At 39.5% G+C, this 26,041-nt stretch overlaps 1 protein-coding gene across 1 annotated transcript; it reads right to left on the minus strand.

The window, feature by feature from the left end:
• Positions 1 to 9,848: 9,848 nt before the first annotated feature.
• LOC104339941 (WD repeat and coiled-coil-containing protein-like) lies at positions 9,849 to 25,585 on the minus strand. Its single transcript, XM_086461622.1, has 3 exons — positions 23,666 to 25,585; positions 13,757 to 13,877; positions 9,849 to 10,015 (listed from the first exon to the last, which is right to left on the minus strand). Exons 1-3 carry the CDS (start codon positions 25,583 to 25,585, stop codon positions 9,849 to 9,851), a joined length of 2,208 nt encoding a protein of 735 aa, XP_086317748.1.
• Positions 25,586 to 26,041: the final 456 nt, after the last annotated feature.

Below are 26,041 nucleotides of genomic sequence, written 5' to 3' on the forward strand. Positions count from 1 at the left end.
TTCTTTTCATCATGTAAATACTCTTACATGTAGGAATACTAACTGAGTTCTACAAATGAACCAGAAATATCACCAAAACTTGTAGTTATTTGCAGCTCTGTAAAATGTGGTCAGTTGTATAACATTTTGATTGAAATGGAATTGTTTCAGCCTACCAGCATGCCAGAGTGGTGTGACGGTGGTTATTATTACACCTAGGTGTTTATTTCCATCCCCAACACTGTGTATCTTACTTGTAACCACAGGCTGGTTATTTCGTGATGAAGAACAGCATGAAAATTGCTGTAGGCTACTTGGCCGACAGCCAGTAGCCACGGGTACTCACACAGCCCTGATGTGCCTAGCCACAGCGGTTGTTTCTCAGCAGCTGTAATGCAAATAAACATCTCTTGTTTCTTTCGGTTTTTTCCCCCAACTTTTCAAGCTGTTTGCTGCTGATATATGTGATGCATCTGTTACTTCAGGGATTTCAGTGCTGCAGAACCCCTTAGGAGAGGTATATAAAGCAGAAAGTAGGGCAGTGAAATTATGCAAGGAAAAGTGGTTAAAAAGCTGAAGTTACAGAAATGGTTTCCTGTGGTCACGCTCATTTAAAGCACACGTTTTGTCTTTTAAAAATAGGTGTTTACATTGAGTCAGGCTTGTCCTCAAACACTGAAGAGCCTCACAAGTCTTGTTCTCAGTCCCTGCACTGAGAACAGATTTGCGTTCTCATAACTTAATTTGTGGTATCATTTGGGCGCCTGCTTTTCAGATTAGTTTGAAACACGACATTAAGAAGAACAGAGGACAGTCTGAGAAAGAACAGTTGTGATTAGAGGGAAAGAACGACAGGGAAAGAAGGTGAAATGGATGTGATGGGGAGACAGGCTGTAGAGTTGTTACTTATGCACTCTGTAGGTTTTTTTCTTTGCTCGTATTGACTATGTACACATTCAGAGGACATAACGTTATAAGGGAAAAGAGTATTTTGAAGATACTTCCTGTTAACTTCATAAGTGTCCTTTTTTAAAAAAAATATCCAGTTTATAAACATTACTGAATGAGCTATTGATCTCATCATCGTATTTCTTAATGGGAAAACTTTACGAGGCACTGTCATGTAATTTAGACCCCTAAAATACGATGTGGTAAAGCTCTAAGATCAGTAGCTAAAAGGTACAGATGTTTTATGCGCTTTTTGTTATTAGATTAAAAATGTTCCATCTTAATTTTGTGAGGTGATTAGTAACAAAGATAATATAAGATGAGCAATTTTGCAGAAAATAACCTAGACCTGAGTCAGTATGATGCCATGAGGCAGACATGGTTGTGGGGTGTGTGAACAGGATTGTTGTGTGCGAGACACAGGAGTATCTCGTCTGTCCCCCCCCCCCGGCTGAGTGAAGCCAGAAGGGGTCACAGTGTTCCCATAGCACAAGCAAAACTGAATTTTGTGCTCTGTAGCGCAGGGTCTTGCAGGGGGTTCCTTGTGGCTCCAGGCTTTGGGGAATGGAGAGGATCAGTGAAAGTTTGGGGGATTAGGACAGCGACGAAGGGAGTAGGAATTACTGCTTTTCTCTGCAGTGGTAGCTACCACACCTCATCTCCGAAAGCAGCTACCGCTCCACGTCTCCTGAAGCCCGCCTTGGCAGGTTGGACATCAGCAGGTCCAACACTGCTGGTTGTGGTAGAGACAAAGGAGACGCAGGCTATTGTCTAAATTAATTTTCGAACAGCTGATTGTTGTCTACGCCGGGAAGAAGGCATGGGCAATGTAGAAAACTCAGGAACGTTTTTGTCACCCCCTGCAGTTGTTCACGCTGTGACAGCCTACTTTATCAGTATGTAGAAACCTACACCAGTGCTCCTCCTGTGTCTGAAACAGCCCTTCCACTAAATTCTACCGAGTCTGCTGCAGTTTAAGAGTGATACTGAATGCTAGCACAGGGGAGAGTAACAAGAGGTCCAAGGGTGGTGTCTGTGAAAGGAACTGAAGGAGTGGTATTGCTTATAGAAGGCTAAAGGGGCACGGAATGGGCGTAACAGTTCTCAGGTGTTGAACAGACAGCTGCAAAAGTCAAAGGACAAATCGTGAATAGTCAAAATCTTTGCTTTGGGGCAGGAAAACGGGCCTTCCAGTCCGCTAGGGTAAAGCTCCATGTCCAACTAATGTGCTTACACTGCTGTGAAACTGCTAGGAAGTAAAAATTAGTCTCCTGACTAGTCACAGTTTGTTGTGTACCATAAATTAACATGCAAACCCAAAATAACATCATGCATATTAAAAATGAGATAGGCTTTGAGAAACCTTGTATTTGAAAATGGATTTGGGTAAAACAATTATGTTGTAAAGAAGGATTTTTGGTATGACGCTGTTCCTTTGGAATAACCTTTCCAAGCACATTTTCAGGCATACTTCTTCGGAACAAATAGTATCTTCTTTTAAATTACACATCCTTGTAAGTGTGGTTAGTCCAGAACCAAGCTGCTATACAAAGCACATGTTTACAGATATTTAACAATATCCACGCATGAGAGATTGTTCAAATCTTAATCTTTCTGGTAGGCACCTGGAGTTCCTTTTACTTGTGCCTCCATATGGGGACACTTTTCTCCTTCTCCTCTATAAATCTTGCTGTGAGAACCCTTTCTTCTGGCAGTAAACGATTCAGTCCTAGATACTTCTGTCTCCTACCGTCGCATTTTCTGTTTTCCTTTTATGTAACTAATCTGCAAAAGCACTACTTTCATCTTTGCTACTTCTTAGGCTAATCCTGCATTTTGGCACACTGTTATCACGCACACTTCTCTTTTATGCTATTAAACAGGTACAAGTGTTTTGAGATAACAGTGTGTGAATGAAGATCAGTGTAGCTACATTTTGTGTTGATAACAATATCATTGATATCTAAATAAAATGTTAATAAGGAAAGGCAGACATGGAAACGTAGATGACAGCTGTATACAAGTTACAAGAGCATGAGAATATTTACAAACCGAGTGTGAAATCGTGACTTGTTTGAAGTTCAAGGGAAATTTTGACAGTAATTTGCAGTGGAGCCAGTATTTTGACTTACACTTTTTTTGACTTGTTTGACTTATTTTTAGGTGAACTAAGTTTTTGATGGAAGGATAACAAGGGAAACAATTAGCATCAGACTTATAAAATGAAATTATGACTAGTCCATTAATTGTTGGTGATGCTATCTATGGTACGTAAAAGTCAAGAAATGCAATTAGCCTTATTGTAAAATACAGTGAAGTGTTAAAAATAAGTTTATTGGTAATTACAGAGACACAGAATTCACTGACATAAAAGTTATGAGATGTGGTAGCAACGGGCATGTTAGTAATTCATTGCTGTGACTTAGGAATCATGATGCCTTCTCCACTGTGCTGGCACAGCAGTGCAGCTGAGCTGTAGGTTGAATTGAGAAACTAATCCCCTTTAAAAGTGTTTTGGTAGGTCTTTTTTGGGCCCATACATTTCCATCCAGTGACTGCAGGATGAATGAACAGGAGTCCAATGGAGAGTGAGAAGGCCTTTCACCAGTATCACTTTGAAACTTCACCTCAGCGTCCCACAGCTGAATTTCAATCAGAATCACAGAATACCAGGTTGGAAGGGACCTCAGGGATCATCTGGTCCAACCTTTCTTGGCAAAAGCACAGTCTAGATAAGGTGGCTCAGCATCCTGTCCAACTGAATCTTAAAAATGTCCAATATTGGGGAATCCACCACTTCACTGGGGAAATTATTCCAATGGCTGATTGTTCTTGTTGAGAAAAGTTTTCCTCTTGTGTTCAGTCAGAATCTCCCCAGGAGTAACTTGTACCCAATACCCCTTGTCTTTTCCATGCGACTCCTTGTAAAAGGGAATCTCCAACTTCTTTGTAGTCACCCTTCAAATACTGGAACGTGGTGACAAGGTCTCCACTAAGCCTTCTTTTCTCAGAGCTGAACAAACCCAGTTCTCTCAGCCTTTCCTCATAGGCAGGCTTCCCAGTCCTTTGATCATCTTTGTGGCCCTGAGGCCAATTAGGACACTAGAGCTTTTCTTACATGGCAAAAGTTTATATTTTGATTGCTGAAATTAGTACATTATTGAGGAAATGCCTTCAAGTTGCACCAGGGGAGGTTTAGACTGGACATTAGGAAAAATTTCTTTACTGAAAGAGCAGTTAGACATTGTCACAGGCTGCCCAGGGGGGTGGTGGAGTCACCATCCCTGGAGGTGTTCAAAAAATGTGTAGATGTGGCACTTCGGGACATGGTTTAGTGGGCATGGTGGTGTTGGGTTGATGGTTGGACTTGATGATCTTAGAGGTCTTTTCCAACCTAATGATTCTACAATTCTGTGAATTTTGTACTAATTTTTTAAACGATGTTTGTGGACTGTATCTTTCTGCACTGCCTTTTATACTTTTGAAATGTATTAAGTATGTTTGATTTGAAGGAAGTGACTGTTGTCTCTAAAGTGAACTAATGGTTTGCATTTGTCTGGAGTTTTTGTTCAGTTTTGGCTGTAGTAAGACACTTGTGTTTGGTTGTACTGCTCTCCTGGCTACGGGCTCCCTTGTGCGTTAAGTTATCGCGGTGCCTGATGACAAGTGGGATGGATCCTTGCCAAAGGACAGAGGTTGTCGACTACTAATGGTTTTAACTGTCAAGTCTGTATAACACTGCAATGTCACCTCCTGCGCAGGAAGTCCTCCTGTGCCAGTGCTGAACTCTGGCACCACGTGCCTCCGAAGGTTTGATCGCACCTGGCAGGGGAGGGAGGGGGACCATAAAGTTCAAGGACAGCATTGGCTCCCTGCAAGCAGAGGCTGAACTGCGCTGAGCGCTTTGGAAACTCATACGAGAGGTACCCAGCTGTCATTAGGTGGGAGAGAATGGCAGCCCTCTGCTTGGCCATTAGATGAGAGCACCAGCAGGGAAGTGCTGGATCTCAGCAAAGTGAATTTGCATTTGACATAAAGATTGAGAAATTGCTCAGTCTGTTAGAAAAATGAAGCCATAATATTGGCTGATTAACATGTGTATAAAAACATATAAATTTGCTATTCACATATAAACCACTAATACGTAAGTTAATTTATGTTGTGTGGGACAATGGAAAATAAATTCATACTTCCATGTGCAAAATTGCATAACCCCTAGGACTTACCTCACCTGACTTCACATGCTTAAAAGTCATGTCAGGTGAGTCCAGGTCTAAAGGACTGGTTTTGTAATTGCAATCTGGTACTATATGATGGTTTTTTAAGACCAAGTTAGATAAACATCTGCGAGGAGTTATTTAAGAATAATTGGCACTATCTTGGGTTAGACAGAAGGACTCTTCAGCTACAGATTGGACAGGGAAAATGGTCCAATGCTTGTGGTTTTCTGTTAAGATAGGGAAACCTGAAATTAAAAATGGTTAAAAATATGTTCATTGTCCAAGCTGAGAAAACAGAGATAAAAATGAGAATCAGGGGAAAGGAAGTTAGGCTTGGTGATGCTATTTATGCTGTTCCAGTGGTTGAAAATATATTAAAGGAAATTGATACTTAAGGTTTTTCACATGAGTATAGATGATACTGTTCTGGAGTAGCAAAGAGAAAAAGGGAAGAACTAGTTGAGGGTCATGCAGGGCCTACTCTATACACTTCCTGCAGCAATCTGATTTTTTACCTATTATGAAGAATATCAAACTAATAGTTAATTGTGCTAAGTCAGCATCATGGATTGGCCAACAGAATTTCAGCTGACTTTGACGTTGTTGCATTTAATTTTTTTATTGTTTTATTATTGTTCTCACAATTTTATTTTTTTTTTTCAAAATCAACAAAGAAAAAGCCTATCTGGCACACAGGACTTCTGTTGTAAGCATTTTCTCAAGAAGTGGGCCAATACAAGAAACCATGAAGAGTAAAGCAGACTGCTGCATGCTTCGCAGCATAGTTACGGGAAATGTAAGGTAAATTTTAACTTTACTTTGAAGCAGATTGTACTTTTAAGTAAAGATATACCAACTCCTAGAAATAGACTAGGATGCATATAAATGTGCTGGATAAAGATGCAGAGTAATGAAAATGGAGATTTAGACTTTCTGGTATATTGTTTATTCCTCACAGGGGAAATGTTTTGGAGGAGCTGGTACACCATTTAGTCTTCTGAGCACCACTGGTACGGCATCCTGCCTGTACTTGTTCTGCTTTGACTTCCAGTTTAAGCTCCCAGTCTTCCTAGCTTTCCTCTGCTTTAATTACAGAAGGCAGGCTCCCCTACAGGGTGACTCTGGACAGGAATCTAGCACCAGCAGGCTCATTACTGTTACAGAGCACCCTGTCCTTTCTGCTAGTGAAATAAGGAGCCTAAAAGAGGGGATTAGAGCCTTCAGGGAATCTAGGTATTCTGCACAACTCCCCTTTTTCTAAACTGATTTGTTTCGACCCTATAAAATAGCACTTCTGGAGGACGGTGAATGCGTCTCAATCTATGCTTTTCTCCTTTTCACAGCCTGCTGTCTGCTCAACTCCTTTAGTACAAACTCTTCCGAACTTTCCACACGCCTTTATCACGGTTTGTGCAAAAGCCTTCTGTACAGCTTGTGCTTAATAGAACAGTCATCTTACGTCTCTCTACTTCACTGATTCTCCATCTGTTCTCCATCCAAAGCAAAGCTGAAAATTTATCCTCTGCTTTGCATAAATCTCTTCAATGCTTCTTCCAGTGCCTCTATTACTTTCAATTTTAACTTTACAGCCCTGTGATAGACACTATATAAGATAGTTCTGCACTGCACTGCGCTCCTATGTCACTACCTGAAAACAAGTATTTCTTCATTCAATTTTTGTCCATTATTACGTGCATGTGTATGACTTAAACACTTATTTTCAAATACATGTACATAATAGTGTGTTCGTAACGGGGGGTGTGCAGTGCTATTCTTTAACATTATACGATTTTAATTGCTATTTTTCCTAAGCCTTCGTATAAAATTGTAAGTGTCCAACAAGATGAACCATGGTCCTCATTTCTTACCAGACTAATTGTGCTGGGTGATGATAGCACCTTCAGGCAGATTAGTTTCTACTTAGGTTCAATAACCCTTGAATCATAGAGCAGGGGATATCAATGTCACCCAAAGTGTAACAAATCCAAAAGTTCATTAAGCATCACAGAACTAAGTTTTTTAATTTTACAACCACTTACTCCCTGAAACTATTTTGTCATCTAAAAGTTTGCCTCTTTTTATCTCCTTCACACCAAACCAAACCAGACTTTGATAACCATCCAAAGAAGCTCCTTTCACTCCTGATGTTGCCAAAATTCAGATTGTTTTATAGAAGAGTAATATATGAAAAATTAAAATGGTAGTGTGACAGACTGACAATGAAATGTCTAGTGATAAATATAAGTTCTGAGGCATCTGGTGCCTAGATACTCACTGGTCTCCGCTAGTTAAGACTTTCACCTTCTCAGAATTCCCTTTTTGGTTGTTGCAACAGCAGTAAGGCATGAAGATGACAAAAGGTAGAACATGAGTATTTCTCTAGCAATAAGGAAATCCTTTTGAATAATGTATATAATGAACTCAAAGAAACTATACAGTACAAACAGAAGTGTCTTGGTGTGTTATCAACCCATTTTTCCTCAAGTTCATATGTTTAGAGTGCAGGGCTGTTCCATGTAATGTATTTTCTGTGCTTCATTAGCCTCATTTCAAGTGGACCAAACTATGAGACTACCACCTGTAGAAGATAGTATCTGTGAGAAAAATTTCCTTTTAGTTCTTACTTTAGTTGAGCCTAAGAAGTCCTCTAAAATATATCCTCGCATCTTTCTAGTTAGTTATAATTCAGTTGTCTTTTACTTGGCCATAGCATAAGTTCTGTAAATACCAGATATTGCTGTGAGATGCAAGGATGTTGTTCAAGTGTATTTGCAGGATTAGAAACGTATGCTTCTTTGACATCTGTCATTTAGCAATCTGATAATGTCTTCCCTCACCATACTAAGTGTGTGAACCTCTGTGTTCCTTATTTGATTTCAGTGATTCGTGCTGATTTCAGCGAAGGAAAGCATGACTTCACCCAGTTTTTAAAGCAGTAATAATACCAATACCTTTTTGAACACAATTTTCACGCAAAGTAGCAGGCAATCCCATTAACCAAATAACTGTAAAGTAATAGATGTGTTTAACAGTGAAAAGGTCAGATTTATTTTGTTTTGGATTGGGTTTTTTTTTTTTTTTACAAACAGGAATGGTCCTTGAGGCTGCTTAAAAAGATCTTTGCGAACAAGGGGGTACAAATACACCCAGCTATATTGCATACCTGTGGTTGTAAGCGATTTAGAATGATGATTCCTTTGGCTCTGGGACGATACTTGCATGAGGACATTATTTAATTCAGTGAATTGAAACTGTTTATTTATTTCAGGAGTTGAAACTGTTCCTCATGAGCTATCTGGCTGCATCACTGGAATGGCACTAATGCCAAACCTCCAAACCCATTAAGTGCCTTCAGACTGTAGATCTACCTTCTCGATCCAGCCTTGGTATGGGCTGAATTATTGTAACTGGATTTTAGTGTATCTGTGCTCTGTAAACAGGCTTGCTGTGGTTCCCAGGCAGGAAAAAAAGACTCTCCAGGAGTATTAACAAGACCCAAAATGCACAGTATGAAAAATAACTCTTAATGGTAGCTTAAGTAAGTCTCATGCCTTTTATGTTTTGTTGAATGTACAGGGTGAAGCAGGCATGCCTTCCCATGGTTTCTGCTGGGGCCTGTCCAGCAGTACAAGATGCTAGGCCTCACACACGTGGCTACTCATTACACTTTACCCATCTCTTTGTATTTAGAGGAAGAAAGTTAGGGAGTTCATTCAGTTCTTCCCTTATGCCTGTTTCTGTCACCATAATCACGATAGTTTAATTTTCATGAATCTGTCTGCCTGCTTCTCAGATGTATCTGTATTGCCTCATGTCTCAGGGTGAGGTTCGTCTGCCTAAATGTAAATATTTGTATTTAAACTAGTCGCCCTAGCTTGCTTTTGCAGTCAGTGGAAAGGAATAGGCACTTGTTTACTTACTTAATAGGGATGGCTCACCACGATCAGTTTTAGTAATCTATGTTAGGGCATGAGTGATCTGTAAAAGTGCTTTGCTTTTTTTGACTGATCTTACAGGAGTCTAGATGACAAGTTCAGTGCAGACACCTGCATTTAGCCAAATAAAATTTATGTTCAATGTCTTTGATCCTTAATTTACCTTGCAGCGTTTTTCTTTCTCTTCTGTGTGCATGTATAAATCTACATGCTGTGTAAGACACTGACAGGAGACAGCGATGCAGCCTTTTTAGTAATTGAACATTTTTATATAAAAATTAAGGATTTCTGAAAATGTTTCAGGTTTCCATGGGATCCCAGTGGAACAGCAAAGAAAGCCTGAAGAGTTGTTTTTTCTCTTCCCTTCCCGGTTTTTGTTAATGAATATAGATGCTCTTTAGTTGTATTTTCTTCAGCTTTTGTGTGGACTGTATACCTGTATTAGCTAGATTGGTCATTACTGCATGATTTTTAGCATAATATTGTTTCTTCAAGAACATCCTGACCACAATTAAAGTAGTGGCTAGACTCTCTGCTCCAGTCCAGCAGCTGTAGGAAACTTCACTCTAGGTCTGATCCTTCAGAAGAAATCATGGGGGTCCAGCCAGCCCTAGGATTTAGCTATAGGGTAACCATGCCACAGATTTTACAGTTAAAATACACTGAAAGAAGTGAAGACAGCTTTCTAGTCACTCAGTTTCTGACACTGCAGAATGTCTCTGTATTGTATTAGAAAAGAAGGTCATTAGCGTTCTTTGTTCAGAAATTATGTCACTCGGCTTGGTGGTCGCATTGAAATGCTTTTTTTGTAGGAGTGACCTCCAGAGACTTCTGAACTGTCAGTTCCATCCCTTATGATTATCTCTTGTGTTGCTTTGAATATTAATGGCACAAAGCCGTCCTTGTCTGCAGTGAGCACAATCCAAGAAGAGCCTACAAAAATTAAGCAAAAAGAGAAAATGAGGGTACTGCTCTGGTTACGTAAATGTACAAGCACGTTTTAAAAAGTCAGCCAGCACGCGAGCCGAGCAGGCTTTCTTTTTGTGCGCTAAAGCCTTATTACACTAATGGCATTAAGGTCTGACAGTCCATGCTAAACGCACCTGTGTGTAAATGCAAAGGGAAGCTGAAAGAAAGGTCTTGAAAGGCTTGAGGCATTTTGTTCCTTATTTAAATTAAGTTGAAAAACCAGATGCGTCTTTGCTAGTAAGTATCTCCATTTTCTGAAGACTCGGCAAGCCTTTCCACACTGACTTTTGTTCCAGTGACATCTACTTCTGCTTATCCTTTTTTGCTCATCTGCTCTACCCAAATGATGAAGAGATCATAAAAACTCAAAAAGTTGGCAAAGAAAATGGTTGTGCTGTATTTGTTCTAGAATGAAGTAGGGGTTTCCATCTCCTTTCCTGTCAAGCCACGACTGTTCAGTATGTTTTCAATTTCATATAGCAAATGGAAGGAACTTAGACCTTGAAGGTGGTTTACAAAAGAGATCATGATTTACAAAAGCTGGTTTACAAAAGCTGATATAATCACATTTCTTGTCCTTTAATTATTTATTGAATCTTCTCATAAAGAAGAGAATGAACAAAATCTGAATGACATTTTTAATACTCTTTTTTTTTTTTTCTGGAAAAAGAGGCAAGATTAAAAAACAAAGACATCAAAGCCATTCAGGTTCACTTTCTGTATTGCATAGATGCAGAAAATAGACCTACTCCCCTTTGGTTTTTACTTTCTTTTGCAAATCAGCTTGCCAATGAAGCTATGTGTACCATATATATTTTTTCTAGGGATTAATCTGTTTCCTTTTGGCTAGATATCGCAGTTCTTATATAAAATAGTGAATTCTCTACTTGTCTTTTTTTCAGTTTGACATTTTATGAAAATGAAAAAAAGATCTGTGGCAACTGAGAAGCATTGTGGGAGCCCTTGTGTCACACACTTTTCTTAGAGCATATGATCTTGTGGTTGCTGAGCAGGGGCATTAGTTGGGATCTGAGGTAAAGAAAGCCCTGTTAAGTTCTGTTGAAATTTTTAATTTGGGGAGATAAAACAGTGTTTTGAAAAGGAATGTGAAAAAATGAAATTTAGAAAATCCAGAAGAACCATACTTAATTTTTGTCAGTCATAACGAGTCACGTTCCTGGACAAGGCAAATCTCCCCTCCTTATACCATTAACAAAGCACTTTTCCAGGCTGCTGCACTATTGCATGTTGTCCTGTCACCTGTTACATCATAAGAAGATTGCAATTCCAAACCATGAATCTTTAATCTTCTGCTCTTAATACTTTCTTTCTAATTCTGGACAGACTTTAGATTTGATAAGCAGTGGGCCTGAAAGGGGAAATTCTGCTGTCCCAATCGATACTTACATTGTGGGTCAAATTGATAAAGCATGCTCTTTTGTCAAACTCTCTCAGGACTTTCTATTTTCTTCAACCGAAATGTTTGAAATTCTCTGTGTCATTGGTAACGCCTGCTTTGAAGCATATCCCACAAAATAGTTCAATGGTGGAAAAACCTCGTGCAGAATTTGCTATGCACAATTATTACAATGATGACCTGCTGAAAAGAGAGACTTCTGTGTGCTAATGCCAGAGCACTATATGACAGGCTATATTTAGTACAGGTAATGGCATTACAGTCCTGGGCTTAAAGTGCAAACGATGAGGCCAAGTTCATTGCTCGTATAACGCTGGTGATCTTAATAGCCTTGCTGTGGGTATGAATTTGGCCTACAGTTGTGAACTGTTTTCCCCCTAATACATTGATGTTTAAGTGTTTATTCATAATAAAAAACGCCAGGCTGTCACTGTAATACAAGCACGCTTTTCATCACGTCCCCTTTAATTATATAGTATTAAAGGATGGGAGCGATGTTTTTAAACATCACATTTAATATTCATGTCCTGTGGCAAAGGAAAGATTTAGGAATATAAACCCATACTGGTCAGCACTGAATAAAGACCTACATAACCACTTCTGCCCCAAACCTGATAGTTTTGCAGGACTTTGGTGAATTTTAGAAAGATTCTTGTTTTGGTTGTTCTTTTTGCTGTCAACAAACGGACTCAATTTCAGAAAAGCCGAGCACCACATTGAACAGGAAGAAGGACACATTAGGGTGATCCTGAGACATTGTCTTTTTGATATGTCTGAAGTCAAGTGCATGAAATTGAGGAGTGGTTCTGCTAATCAAATATTCCACTGTTCTATACAGCTGAAAATAGGTTTTCTCAGACCAATCATTTATTATTTTCATACTGAATTCTAAACCTCTTTTTTCATTATGGGCATTTGTTTCCAAAATCAAGAGCTGGAAGTACAGGCCAAAAATGGTGTCCTCCTTGCCCTGCAAAGCGGCATTGTGTTCTCGCAGAAGCCTGCTGGGAAATACCTCAGGCCTCAACAGCAAGTAGTGTGTTTTCGTGTGTGCTCCACTGCACTGTACAGTCGAGAGAGGTTGCTGACAGAGACACGGAACCTGCATATCCTTATCTTCTGGACCAACTCTCATAAACTGCTGTAAGCCTGGGGAAAACTGAAATGGCCAATGGGTCTTGGATAAAGGGAGTTCCCCTGATTTGCGTTGTATTTGTAGCCCCTTTTCTTCATTCTTGTGGTCTCATCAACAACAAGGAGAGAAACAGAATATGAATGGCAGAATGGTGCATATTTTACATCTCTTTTTCCCACTGTCCTTGGTGCCAACACCAGTAACATCCCAGGCCTGGTTTCTTTTTCATCAATAAGCCTATTATATAGCAGTCTAGTATGTAACTGTCACTATTTAGAAAACTATAGCTTATATTATTACTTTTCTTCTTGATTTCACCAACAGTTTAATTCATTTCTCCTAAGACAGAGTATACTGATTAAGTCACTATGTCTCAGCCTGTCAGGGGCTAAGACAAGGGGTAAGACAGAGAGTAATTTATGGATCTCTCAGTGTAGAAAACATGCAAAGAGATCATAATTATAACCAACTACTGTGTACTGTAAGATCATAATAGACTGTATTGTGAAAAGCCACCAGAAGCATGATAGAGAAATGGGTAAAAAATAGCAGTATGTATGTTGCTGAGAAGGTGGCATATATGAACAGAGAGGGACAAGGTAATTCAGAGACCAGTCTGGGGCTAGGATTTCCCTAGCTGCTTCTGTCCTTACAAGTTAATCGGTGGTGGGTGTTAGAAATATGAGATTGGCAAATTAGAACATTGAGCTTCATTGTTTATCTTACATTAAAATAATCCCAAAGGCTATGTGATACATATATAGCATATTCTCAGAATGAATTTTTCTCCAACCTACTCTCTGTTGTCAGGTCTGGGACATGCTTGTAAAGGTGGGCAAATCAAAATGCCAAAAGGTCTCAAGGAAGCGTTTCTATTTCCAGGTAACACAGTGTACTGATTATTTTCTCAGCCTTCCTCTGTAGAGGCATCTAACGTATTACTCTGGTAATAGGTAGTTCTTCAGTTACTTAGCTTTTAAGTGATTTCAGGAGACACTCGTGCCATATTTCAGACAAAGGAAAACACATGCTTATCAAAAACAAGTTATCTGTCTCAGTTGACTACCATATGGGGTAATTATTCTACCACAAATGCCTCTTTTATGCTAAAAATCTCAGGTGAAACCAGATACCAGAAATAAAAAGAACATACCGTGTTTCATTTCAATAATGGGCAGATCAAACAGCTGCTGGACTAAATTCAAATGAATCTTGCCATCACAGAGGAGAACATCTTTTGTTTCTTCAGTAACTGCTCCATTTGAAAAACTTTTCTTCAAATGCACGCATGTAAAAGAAAAGATCTTGTTAAAGGCTTAGACTTCCTTCAAGTTGAGTTCCTTTAACCATTCCTCTGCTCTTACTCCTGTTCAGTTCTTTAGTCATTTTGCTTTTCCTTTGCCTGCCTTTGCTACAATTTATAGCCATCATGCAGTACAATTCTAAGTGCAATCTCATAGTCCCATGTGAAGAGGAATATGCCTCTGCTTTGTGTGCTTATGCAGCTCAAAACTGCGTGAGCCCTGGGTAGATGATGTATTAGGTCCTGCATACATGCGTCCGTTGGGCCTTTGTGCCTGAAGACTCAATTCAGTGGCAGAGAATAGATCATGCCTGGAATAAAGTTGTCCAAGATGCTACCAGAGCGAAGGAGTACTCTGCTCAGTGTCAGCTGTACGTGCGGGTGGTTTTGATAGTCATCGGTCAGCTATTGCGGCTCAGTAAAACAGCTTCAGTGCTGGCACAGAGAGAATTGCAGAGGGACAGGACACGGTGACAGCTTATGAAAAGCTGTCATAACAAGGTAGCTTGGGAATGCTGTGACTTTCTTTGAGAGAGAGGGAATGTATGGATTTACAGCCCTGGAATTTGCTCTGACATTCACTAAAAGAACACACTTGAATATAAAGGTGGCATTATTCGTGCTTCTTGACGTTTAGCTGGCCTTGAGAGTCAACACCTTTGTGTTCCGTCTTTCTGATACTGCAAAGTGCAAGGACCACAAAACAGTTGAGCTAAAATGGTTGTGGCGTGGATCTGTATTTGCATTTACATTTTCCTGTCTGCTATCATTTGAAAGTCATTTTAGCATTAAAAATTTTCCAGTGACTCAATACCATTATAAAATATATGTGAATGGGACTTTTTCTTCTAATAACCTTTCTAATAACCTATACTTTGTCCTCTGAATTTCATTTTGTTCTTTCCATACTGCTCACCTGTGTAGTTCCCTTGTGTTATGCTCTTTTTTCCTTTGATGTCTCTGATGTTTGCAATACCCCCAGATTTAATATATTTGTTATTTGAATGAACAGTCTATTTGTCCCATTTCCCAGAGCTTTGTGTTTTGTACATTTAGAAGGGATCCAAGCTAATATTTTAGACTGGGTTGGAAAGATGTAATCTATCCGAACTCCTGTTCTAGTCCTACCCTGTCTGTGTCTACTTCATACCCTTGAATCTTTCTTGCTAATATGAAACTTACAGTTGAACGAATTCACAACTGCACCTTCTATTTCTGTGCATAGTAATCTAACCTTTGACTAAATAAATGTCTTTTAATGCTTGTCTTCATTTCTAATTGTGCTGTCTTTTGACTCAGTCGCTCACTCAGCGAACATGTGCCTTTTCTGCTGTGTAACAGCCTTTCTGAGTCAATCACTTTCATTTTTTCTGTACATAGTATGTATGCTGCCAGGCCATCACATCAGATTCTGTAAATCAGATTGTCTACCAACTGTTGCAGAACTATTTTTTTCCTTTGTCCATGCGGATAGTCTATGGCTGATTGTTATTTATTTATGAATTATGATTGACTGAAGATGTAAGAACAGTAAAAATATCTTTCCATTAAAAATGTAAACTTTCCAATTTTCTAAGGTCTTCTCATCTCTGTCCCCATTGAAAACAGCCAGAAATTTGTTGCTGTGTAATTAATAGGGAAGTACCTAAGGAATGCATCAAAGAAGTATCCTTTTCTTAGTCATAAACCTATAGTAACCTTTTATTACAGCTATAACTATATAACAGAACTTCTTTGTCATTTTTAGGTCTCTTCAAATTATATGGTACTATATTCTATTGAACCTAAATACACTTAAGACTCAAGGGGCCGAATGTTTAGGAGTGAGCGTGTGCTTTGCATTTACATTGCAGAGATGCTATTTGCCTGCACAGGTATTTGTGCAAAGCTTTTCATTGCTGCACGCTGTGGATTAGCACATCTAACAACTACTTCATTTTCCTGAATTCAGGTTGAAATAGCAAAACTTGTACTTCAGTTAGTGAATTATAGAAAAAGGTGGACTGTAAATGAGACAGGCATATTGCCTTGACCTGAGTGGTTCATTTTTTCACATAGATATGCTTCGACTCAAGAATAATCAGGAAACAATCTAGCTTTGCTTCTGTTGACTTGAAATCCATTGAATGCAAATGTACAATGAGGATGAATTTGTTCTAGTATAATCCATTGAATGGAAATGTATACTGAGGATGAATTTGTTCTAGTATGTTTTCTGCTTAGCCTTGCAAGTTATTATTGGAACAGCCATTGGAAGTGAAAGACATTTTTGTATATACAAAACTACATGGCTTCTATTTTTTATCCTAGCCACGTTTTCAAGTAGAGACCTCAAAGCTTAAGTTTCAGAGTTGTTTGTCTTCCATCACTTGTGAGCATTCCTATTACCTATTCTCTCTGTCTTTGTCATATACTTCTGTTTATAATGATAAACTTAATCATCTTTACATATATTTTTGTCTGCTGACAAATTCTGTCAGATAAAAACCTTTCTCTGTTTTAATCTTCTAATTATTTGGCCTTTTTTGTTTAATGTTTTTTAAGTGATGGTAACATGCCTTCTCTTCGAGGAATACGTTTGCACATGTCATGTCATAGATTAACTGATGCCTTCTTGAGAGGTAGGTAACCGTTAGTATTCCCTTTTTATCGGTGATCAAACCATTACACAGGAAGATTAAGAGATTTACTCAAGGTCATGGAAGTAATTTGTGACAGAGTTAGAAATAAAACTAAAGTCTCACTTTAGTACTTCCCATTTATCTCAAATAGAAGCCAGAAGACTTGCAGTTCTCGGATTAAAATCTCTTGATGTTAGTTGTTTTATCCCAAACCGAAGTTTATTGGTAGACTAAGAACACATTAATCACAGAAGAAACAAATATATTTCCACATACATGAGTGGATATTTTCAGATTAAGTTTCTTTAGCCAAGTTCCTGTAGTATGTCAAGTCCAACTCTCCCTCAACAAAAATCCAACAGAAAGAAACCATCAATTCAAGAAGTGTTTTCCTTCATCCGCATCAACCTGCCCCTTTATCAGGTTTTATAGCCTATACAGGGTCTTCTGGGCAGCAGCCAGCCCATCACGGTGTGGCCAAACTGTCTTTCAAAACTCATGTTTTGGAATGCAAATATATATGAGAAGAAAATCATTTAGCAAGGCAAAAGGGGTTCCTGGATTAGATGTTATACACTGTATGTCTGCACGACAAATAAACATGTCTTTTATCACTTTTTTGAACCCCACTGAGCAGTCAGCTATGCTCTGCCTCTTGACCTTTTTCACTATTTATCTTGTATTTCTTAATGCACTGCCTACACTTGCCTGTATGCTAAGATCATCTTCATAAACTTAAATTCAATGACTGATGAAACAGTGATGTAAATAAGAATATGCTACCAATCAGAACTGGTTTTACTAACACTGGGTTAGTGATCGATTGCAGTTTGAATGTGTCTTTCTGGTACATGGATGTCTAGAAACGTAAAACGTTTTCCAGATGAGGCCTCACAGCTGCGCTACCCAGTACTGCAGTACTTACTGGATGTACCTCACTGATGTCCCCACAGACTGCCTTTGTTCTTTTCATAAACGTATCACATTTTTGATCCAGTCATCTTGTAGTCACTTAACAGGTGCAAGTTTTTGTCATCCTTGTTTGTTTTTAGCTAATGAATATCCACTTTATAGCAGAAATTCCTTCTATTAATCCTGGAATATATCATTATGTGGCTCATATTAGTTCATTTCAATCTGTTGTTTTTATTCTAGAGGCTAAGGTCATCGAATTACAGGTGTAATATCCTGATCTTGGCTGGATGGTCGCACTCAAAGCATTAGTGACTGGCTCAGTGTCCGAGTGGAGACCAGTGACATGTGGTGTTCCTCAGGGGTCAGCACTGGGACTGGTGCTATTTATCATCTTTGTCAGCAACATGGACAGTGGCATCGAGTGCACCCACAGCAAGTTTGCTGACAACACCCAGCTGTGTGGTGTGGTTGTCACACTGGAGGGAAGGGAGGCCATCCAGAGGGACCTGGACTGGCTGGAGAGGTGGGCCCCTGCAAACCTCATGAAGTTCACCAAGGCCACGTGCAAGGTCCTGCACCTGGGTCAGGGCAATCACAAACACAGCTACAGGCTGGGCAATGAGTGGATTGAGAGCAGCCCTGGGGAGAAGGACTTGGGGGTGCTGGTGGATGAAAACCTGAATATGAGCCAGCAATGTGCTCTCACAGCAGATCTCATCCTGGGCTGCATCAAGAGAAGCATGGCCAGCAGGTCAAGGGAGGGGATTCTCCCCCTCTACTCCGCGCTGGTGAGACCCCACCTGGAGTACTGCATCCAGCTCTGGGGCCCCCATCAAAAGAAAGACATGGACCTGCTCGAGCAGGTCCAGAGGAGGCCAAGGAGATGCTCAGGGGGCTGGAGCACCTCCCCTATGAGGACAGGCTGAGAGAATTGTGGTTGTTCAGCCTGGAGAAGAGAAGGCTCCTGGGAGACCTTATAGTGGCCTTCCAGTGCTTAAAGGGGGCTATAGGAAGGGGAGGGACTCTTGATCAGGGAGTGATAGGACAAGGGGTAACATTTTCAACTGAAGGAGGGAAGGTTTAGGTTAGATATAAGGAAGAAATTCTTTGTGGTGAGGGTGGTGAAACACTGGCACAGGTTGCCCAGAGAAGCTGTGGCTGCCCCCTCCCTGGCAGTGTTCAAGGCCAGGCTGGATGGGGCTTGGAGCAACCTGGTCTAGTGGAAGGTGTCCCTGCCCATGGAAAGGGGGTTGGAACTAGGTGATCTTGAAGGTCCCTTCCAACCCAAACCATTCTGTGATTCTATGATCTTCTATTGAAAACATTACTGACTTTATGCCATATGCAGATTTTATTAGCGTATCTCATCAGATCATTAATGAAACTTTTAGATTAGCCTGAAGATCAATCATGAGAAAATCCACTAGTAAATTTCTTCCATTTTCTTTTATATTACTATAACCGTTTACCATGTTCCTTACGGCTAATTCCTTAACTATTTTATATTTCTTCTATTAATTCCCATTCTCTGCTGTTGAACAAATAATTTCCCCCGTGGCATGATTTCAAGTACTGTACTGAATTACAGGTATTTTAAATATTCTTCATATCCTTTGTGTTAATAATTTGTTATTTGTAAAGGAAAGGTATCAGGTTAGTCAGTCACATCTCTGCATGGTAAGATGAACTGGCTGTAGTTGCCTAGAATGCTCTTTTCATTTTTTTAAACCCTTGATTTCAGGTCTTTGTGTTGTGCTTGAGTGGTAATTTGAGTTTTGATGCCTTAGTACCTATTAGTCTGCTTGCTTTTGCCTTGCCCCCACATTCATTGTGCGGGATGAGAAAAAACTAGTAAATTAAATAGACGTGGGGCTTCTGGCCCAGAAGACAATGAAAAGAGAGTTAGATGGCTAAGGAAGAGCACTGAAGAGGAATGAGAAGTGTGATATTTGACATTCGAAGTGCTGTGTCTCATTAAGCCTTATGCAGCATTGCCACAGGTAGTATTAATTAGGTTTGGCAGCCTGCGCTGCTCCCCTTCTCTGTCATGATTTCTACCGTTGCTGTGATTCCTGTTTGATTTTTGGTGGATACTGATTTTATTTTGGTGGAGACCTTAATATCTTTGCTCGCCCTTCTGTGGGACATTCCAACTGCAACCCAAATTAACCTGTCAGTGAAGCATAAGCCTGTAAAATGTTTATGTTGGAAGAGGTCTGAGGTGCTCAGGGGTGCTTAAACCCCAGTGCAGCTTGCATTTGTAGTGCGCATCAGCATTTCAGATGGTATGATGCTATGATTTCTCTACTCTTGACTCCCTGTTAATAGTTGCACAACTGCTGTTTCAGGTATATTGTCATCTAAGATGCACCCTTTGTCCTCATGCTTGTGCTTCCATGAGCTTTATGTTTTGAGTTGGGTGGTGTTTTTAACTCAGATCTTTGTTTTCTTTGCACAGTACTAAAACTCGGGTTCATTTTTGACATTACATAGTCCTTTTCTTTTGCGTCTCTGTACCCAACAAACAAATCATCTGCTCTAATAAAAGCCATTGTGTCTCCTCTACAAACCCTGCTTGTCTGCTATTGATCAGTTTCAGAACATTGTTGTCAGAATTTGTTCTTAACAAATCCCTCAACCTTTGCTCAAAATGTTATCCGTGCATTAATCACACCTTCTCTTGACTACTGCAGGTCTTTCTTTTACTATCATCCTAAATCTCTTCCTTCTAAACTTCAGGATGGCTGACTAGTTTCTTACTCCAGGGAGCAGTCATATCACCTTCCTCTTCCATCATTTTCATGACTTACTTTCTATTGCTCAACCCAAGTCAAAAATTGCCCTTTGGATTTCAGAAGGGTTCATGGTCTTATTACAGCTGATCATTGCAGCCTGGTCTTTGCTCATTTTACTGTGCCACCCTTATACCGCCCTTCTTTATCTCAACTTCATGTATTTCTATCAGACAAACTTTATTGCCGTATGTTTGGATCCTTTCTATTCATTGCTCAGCTCTGTGTAAAAAAAAATTGTTTATTTTATAGCTGACCTTGGCAATAAAGCTTCTCATAGTAAATTATATGAAGATCCTATAAAAGTACAAACTGACTTGTATACAATTATTGGTGAGTGCTAAGAAAAGAAAATAATCTTGACTAATTGCTGAAAAGGTATTTATTTCCTGCTTAATTATGCAATATATGCTCTCAGTGATATACACTTTTGACATAATAGTGCTTCTGAGCAAAATGTCGTATTTTTAAGATATTCTTCGGATTAAGATTAATCGTATTCCTCCTGGAGAGGTTTGCCTAAATGCCATTAATTTCAAATCCAGATTGGCTTTATTTCCAGTGTAATTAGCTTTTGAATGAGGCGAGTTTAAATACTCTGCAGCTGTTTCTTTTCTGGGGGAAAAGGGTGATAAAAGTATCTTTTTACAAAACGAAACAGAAACAAATCTGTGACTGATCCTCATCTCTTTTTTTTTTTTTTTTTCCTTTTTAAATAATATCCTCTTACTCTGTGTGTGTCTGTCTGCCCTCCCACACTATCCTGAATCACAAGTCTGGATGTGATGAAAGAGCAATAATATTTGCTTTTCAGGGTTGAATGATCAAGTCACCTCTGGTGGCTGAATGCTATTACACAACTGATAGTGCAGTGACATTTCCAAAGTGTGAGTGATCGTGTTTTCCTTTTATGGCTATGGGCTACAAAGAATATAAATTCTGGTAGTACTGCATGGACGTGACTTCAGAGGAGTTATAGGTAGGCTAGCACTAACAGAATAAACAAAGGTTTTGAAGACTATTTAGTGAGAGACAGTATGAATTATTAACTAATACACGTTCTGTTTTATATTATGGTTTTCTAAACAGAACTGGAAACAGACATAAATATGTCAATAATTCTTCTGCACAACAGCGTTTGTAATTGCCCGTTAATTATTGCCTGTTTATTATCACTACATTTTTATCTATTACGTTTTAAACTTTCCTTTTATGCTTTTAATCCATAAATATGGTTATGCAGTATTGATCATTATATTTTATAGTACAATAGCTTCCTCAATCAAGATTGAGCCTCCGCGGTGCTAGGGCTTATACAAACACTTAAGAAGACATGCACTTGGCACAAAAAGCTAAAAGATAATGGCCATATTATTGACTGGACTGCAGTGTTCCTGAAGCTTGGAATGTTTTCCACAGGCTGATATTTATATCATAAGGCAATAAAGCCATTTCCTGACTTTTTGCACTGTGAACACAGAGCCTGGCTGGAACCCACAGCCCAGCTGGTCTCTGAGCTCACAGAGCACTAATCAACTCCTGAAGGAGGAACAAGGTTCAGATGTCTGAATCCAAACTAATCAAAACAACTATTTTCTGAGAAAATTATTAGCTGTCTATGAAGCAAATATTTCCCTGTCTGTCTGGAGGCCTTTTTGCCATCGGACTATTTTTCATTATTTTTTGGCATCGTGCTGTGATCCTGTTAGGTTTCAGAAGAGGGGCTGAACTATGCAAGGCATTAGTTGAGACTTACACAGAAAAGCTACATGTGTTGGAAAGACATTAAGTGGCACTTTTTTTGAGTCGTTATAATGCGGTGCTAGTGGTGCTTTCTGCTGGCTCAGTGTGAAACTAACCTGTTCGGATAAATAAGAGTCTTCCTTTCTAAATATATTTAGTCTAATATTTTAGAAGTCTAGTATTTTAGAAGCACTAATTTTTTTTTTTTGCTTCCAAAGAAAAAAACAGGATAATTAATTCTTACTGCTTGTGGAAGCAAACGTGCACAGTGACTTCAGATCTCAGATTAATGTCACGTGTCACAAACAAAACTTCTCTTTGGAAAGGTTAATCCAATTGAATCCAAGAGATAGGGCTGCTTGCTAAATAAATAAGTTGACTTATGTTAAGAAATCAGAAATAATTTGAGCATGCTGGAGAACAGAAGGGCTTGATTCTTGGCAAATAAAATCCTAATTATTTAAAATAGACACGTCTGGTTTTTTCACCAGAATTCCTATAATGTATTGAAGTTAAATTATTGACTAATTCAGATCGAAAGCTTTCCTTTTATCCAGAGTACCTAACATATTAGAATCTGATTAACTGCCAAGTAAACAATTGCTTAAAAGTAATGAATATGATTGAATCGAGTCACCATTCTCTTAGTGAGTGTTTAAGGGGAGGTACACAGATGTCTGTTTGTATTCCTTTAAACTAAAAGGAAGTCAGAGTTGTTTGCTAAGTACATACTTCAGCGTGGTCACAATGTAATGTATTCTTTTGACGTAATGCTGCTTATGTTGCAGTAGATAAGAATGCATTTATAATTGGCATCTACATCCTGAAAGGGACCCCAGTTTTAGCAGCAATACCACTAGCATCAGCATGACCAAAAAAATTATCAATATAATGTTAGTGTTACTGTGAATTATACAAAGAATAATAGCCAGAAATAATTACCCAACCTACATTCCTTAGTTGAAATTCTTACTGAAGGAATTTTGCCAAAACAAGGGTGGGACAGGAACACAATGATTTCACATTCGTCTATTTATTTAGTGAAATGATAATTATATATTGACAGGGTTTTTTTTCCAGAAAATTTGAAGTGGTAATATGTTTTATAAATTGACTATGTCCAGCTCTGTGAAGATTAGTGGCGAGAAATTAAAGTAGAAATAAGCTGACTTCATGTCATGCCCATCTGAATTTTCCATAAATTGAGATTCAATACTTGTTTCAGTCTTCATGAGAGTCTAGCTATCTTCAGACTTTGGATTTGAGCTCAGGTTTGAATTGAGTATGTTTCTGGTGGGCTACTGTGCCACCCTACTCATAGGCTCATCTCTGTACTAAACTAACATATAAAACTTTTGTACATTCACAACTGTTTGGCTCTGCTCTCTCTTTGATGGACGCACTCGAAATCAGCTAGTATCCAGGGCAGTTGTGCATAATCAAAGAATGCACAGGCACAAACCTCCCACGTGAAGTATCCTCTAAGTTACCCACATCACCCTGAGTCATTGTTTCAATGACAAATTGTAATGCCATTTTAGATTAAGCTTGATGCCAAATTCAGGTTACATTTCTCATGGGTTGATAAGAATTAAACTGCATCCTCTTGATTTAAAGCTAAATAAATATAAGATTGTTTAAACATCCAGTGTCCTATCACAATATTTTTAAGCTGACAAAAAAGTTACCTGGTAAGTGATATGAACGACAGGTGGTTCCTGTGAACATGGATAGGCTAAAGATATCCTCCTCCCATTTTTAGCGAAGTCCGTTATTTCAGAAAGACTCAGCTGTAACTCACTGAAGCTGCCACAAAGTCTCTCTAAATTTCTAGATATGTGATTCATTCCTCTTTCACTTGGCATATTGTTGTTTTTGGGAGAACTTGATGTTTCTTGGATCACATTGAACTGCACTTTAGGGGAAGCTGGTCTGCTGGAAAGCCTGGTAGATGTTCCAAAACCAAGAAGAGACACTGAACGATTGGTAGGTTCAGCATCCAATGTTTCCAAGGCCACCGAGGGATCACCTGGGAGCCTTTTTTCATCCAGGTCACTCACACTTGATGAAGAGCTCTGCTCATAACTGGGGCTCTTTACTTCTTCAATGAATCTTCTCCTGCCACTAGGAGACTGAATAACTGTGCTTCTTGGTATTAATAGCTCCCTGCTTTGAGGTTGGTCTTCTGTAGCAAGATTTTCAAAGAACTTTCTTTTGCCCGGTATATTAACAGAGGATTCAAAGTTATAAAACGTGTTCTGCTTAGTCTCAGGCAATGCTGAAGAATCTTCTTCCAGCATCAATTCTTTGATCATCAAACGCATTACATACCTGTCTGAACTTGAAGATGGAATGAGACTAGGCTCCGGGAACTTTTGCTTGCCAATCAGAATCAATAGGAGTTTATCTGTCAAAAAGCATAGGCCCTTTGGCCTTTCATTTTTTTCCAGCTGGATTTGTTGAATATGAGGCATGCAGGAAGAGGTTACTGAACACACCAAAACAATGTTAGAAGTATTAGAGGCTATTGCCACAATCTGAGCTCTAAAGTCAAAAGCCATTATATCAGGAACCGGAATACCTGGGATGGTGACTTTTCTGGTAGTGGTTACCTTCCTCTCAAAAGTCACCAAGATCAAGTGAGAAGAATCTTGGCCATTTGTTGCTGCAGAGTCTTTGCGTTTCAGAGTAATAAGAGGACCGGGATCAGACCGACGGTGGTTTGCAAGGATATGGGTTAAATCCACAGGACCTGACGAAGAAGAAGCAAGTGAATCAACAACTGATCTGTCTGAATCTGTGGACTTTCTTCGTAGGTCCATGGAGTATTCCTCATCACCAAGCACCAGAGCAGACTGTGAGATTAAAGAACCAGTTTCTGTACCAGATGGCATATCAAATGCAATGCCCGCATTCAAACCACAGATATTATCTAAAGGAAGCTCCGTAGCTACAGCAATTTGGAAATCCAGTGTGGCTTCTATAGCACAGATATAACCTCCCACATCAAAGACTGGGCAAAAGGAGCAGGTATTTAGAGTTTTCTGAGCATCATCCCATATGTAGGAATGCAGGGCACTGCCTATAGCAACTACTAAACGATTACCATCCTTAGTCCAGCAAGCACAGTGGATAAGCCCACTGCTCTTGATATCTGCCTTAACTCTAGTATTGTCAGTACGAACAGCATGCAAGACTGAAGCGTCTCTTTTTGTAAGCACAGCCAAGACCTCCTTCTTTGGATGCCAGACACAGCCCTGAGAAAGCAATGGAAACGGCTCACCAACTTCACAAGTCTGAGAAATCAAGGGTTTGTTCCTCTCTGCAGTGCTGCAGCCCAGCTGCCAGACGCTAACGTGCTTTTTATGCTGAACAGCGAGCAGCGCTGGGCTGTCTGTAGAGAGACATGGGCCCCAGTAAAGCCCATGAACATGTTCAAATTGACCAACAACACTTGAGTCTCCAAACTTTAGCTCTCCATTATGATAGTACAAAGCAGTCAATATCACTTGCTTCCCGTCTGTCCAGGCAATTCCATGCACAGGGTGGATGGCCTGATATAAAGCATTGAGGCCGGTTCTCAGCAGCTTTGCCTTTCCCAGCTCCATCTTTCTAAGCTTTCTGTCTACTGGTGGTTGTTCCAAAGTAGAGAATCCATGGAATTCACCTGCAGATCACAATGAGGAAATTTTTTTCTCGTGTCTCCTTCCCTTCCTTTCCGGAATCAAGCTGGTTTTTTCAGCTAATAGTCCAAGAGCCTATATTGTGAACTCCTTCCCAGTAAGCCTGCAGCTGTTCTTCTAAGTATAAATCCATGTCAAAGCTGCTTTTGCTATGTCTTTTCCTGGGAGGAGTTATCACCTTCATGTGATGGCTAACAAGGTTTAACCAATTACTGTACGTTTTCGTAGAAGTCTATTTTTAACTCTTCACTGCTGGGAGTGTATTTAAAAATAACACTCTAATACCTTGACCTTCAGTGAATGAAGGTCTTTGGTGAAGGCTGGCGAGAGATCTCTGTACACTGTTAAGTCTAAGTATTAAGCTACAGCCTGAAATAATGA

The sequence above is a fragment of the Leptosomus discolor genome, chromosome 2, assembly GCF_034619465.1.
Source record: "Leptosomus discolor isolate bLepDis1 chromosome 2, bLepDis1.hap2, whole genome shotgun sequence".
NCBI classification, from domain to species: Eukaryota; Metazoa; Chordata; class Aves; order Leptosomiformes; family Leptosomidae; genus Leptosomus; species Leptosomus discolor.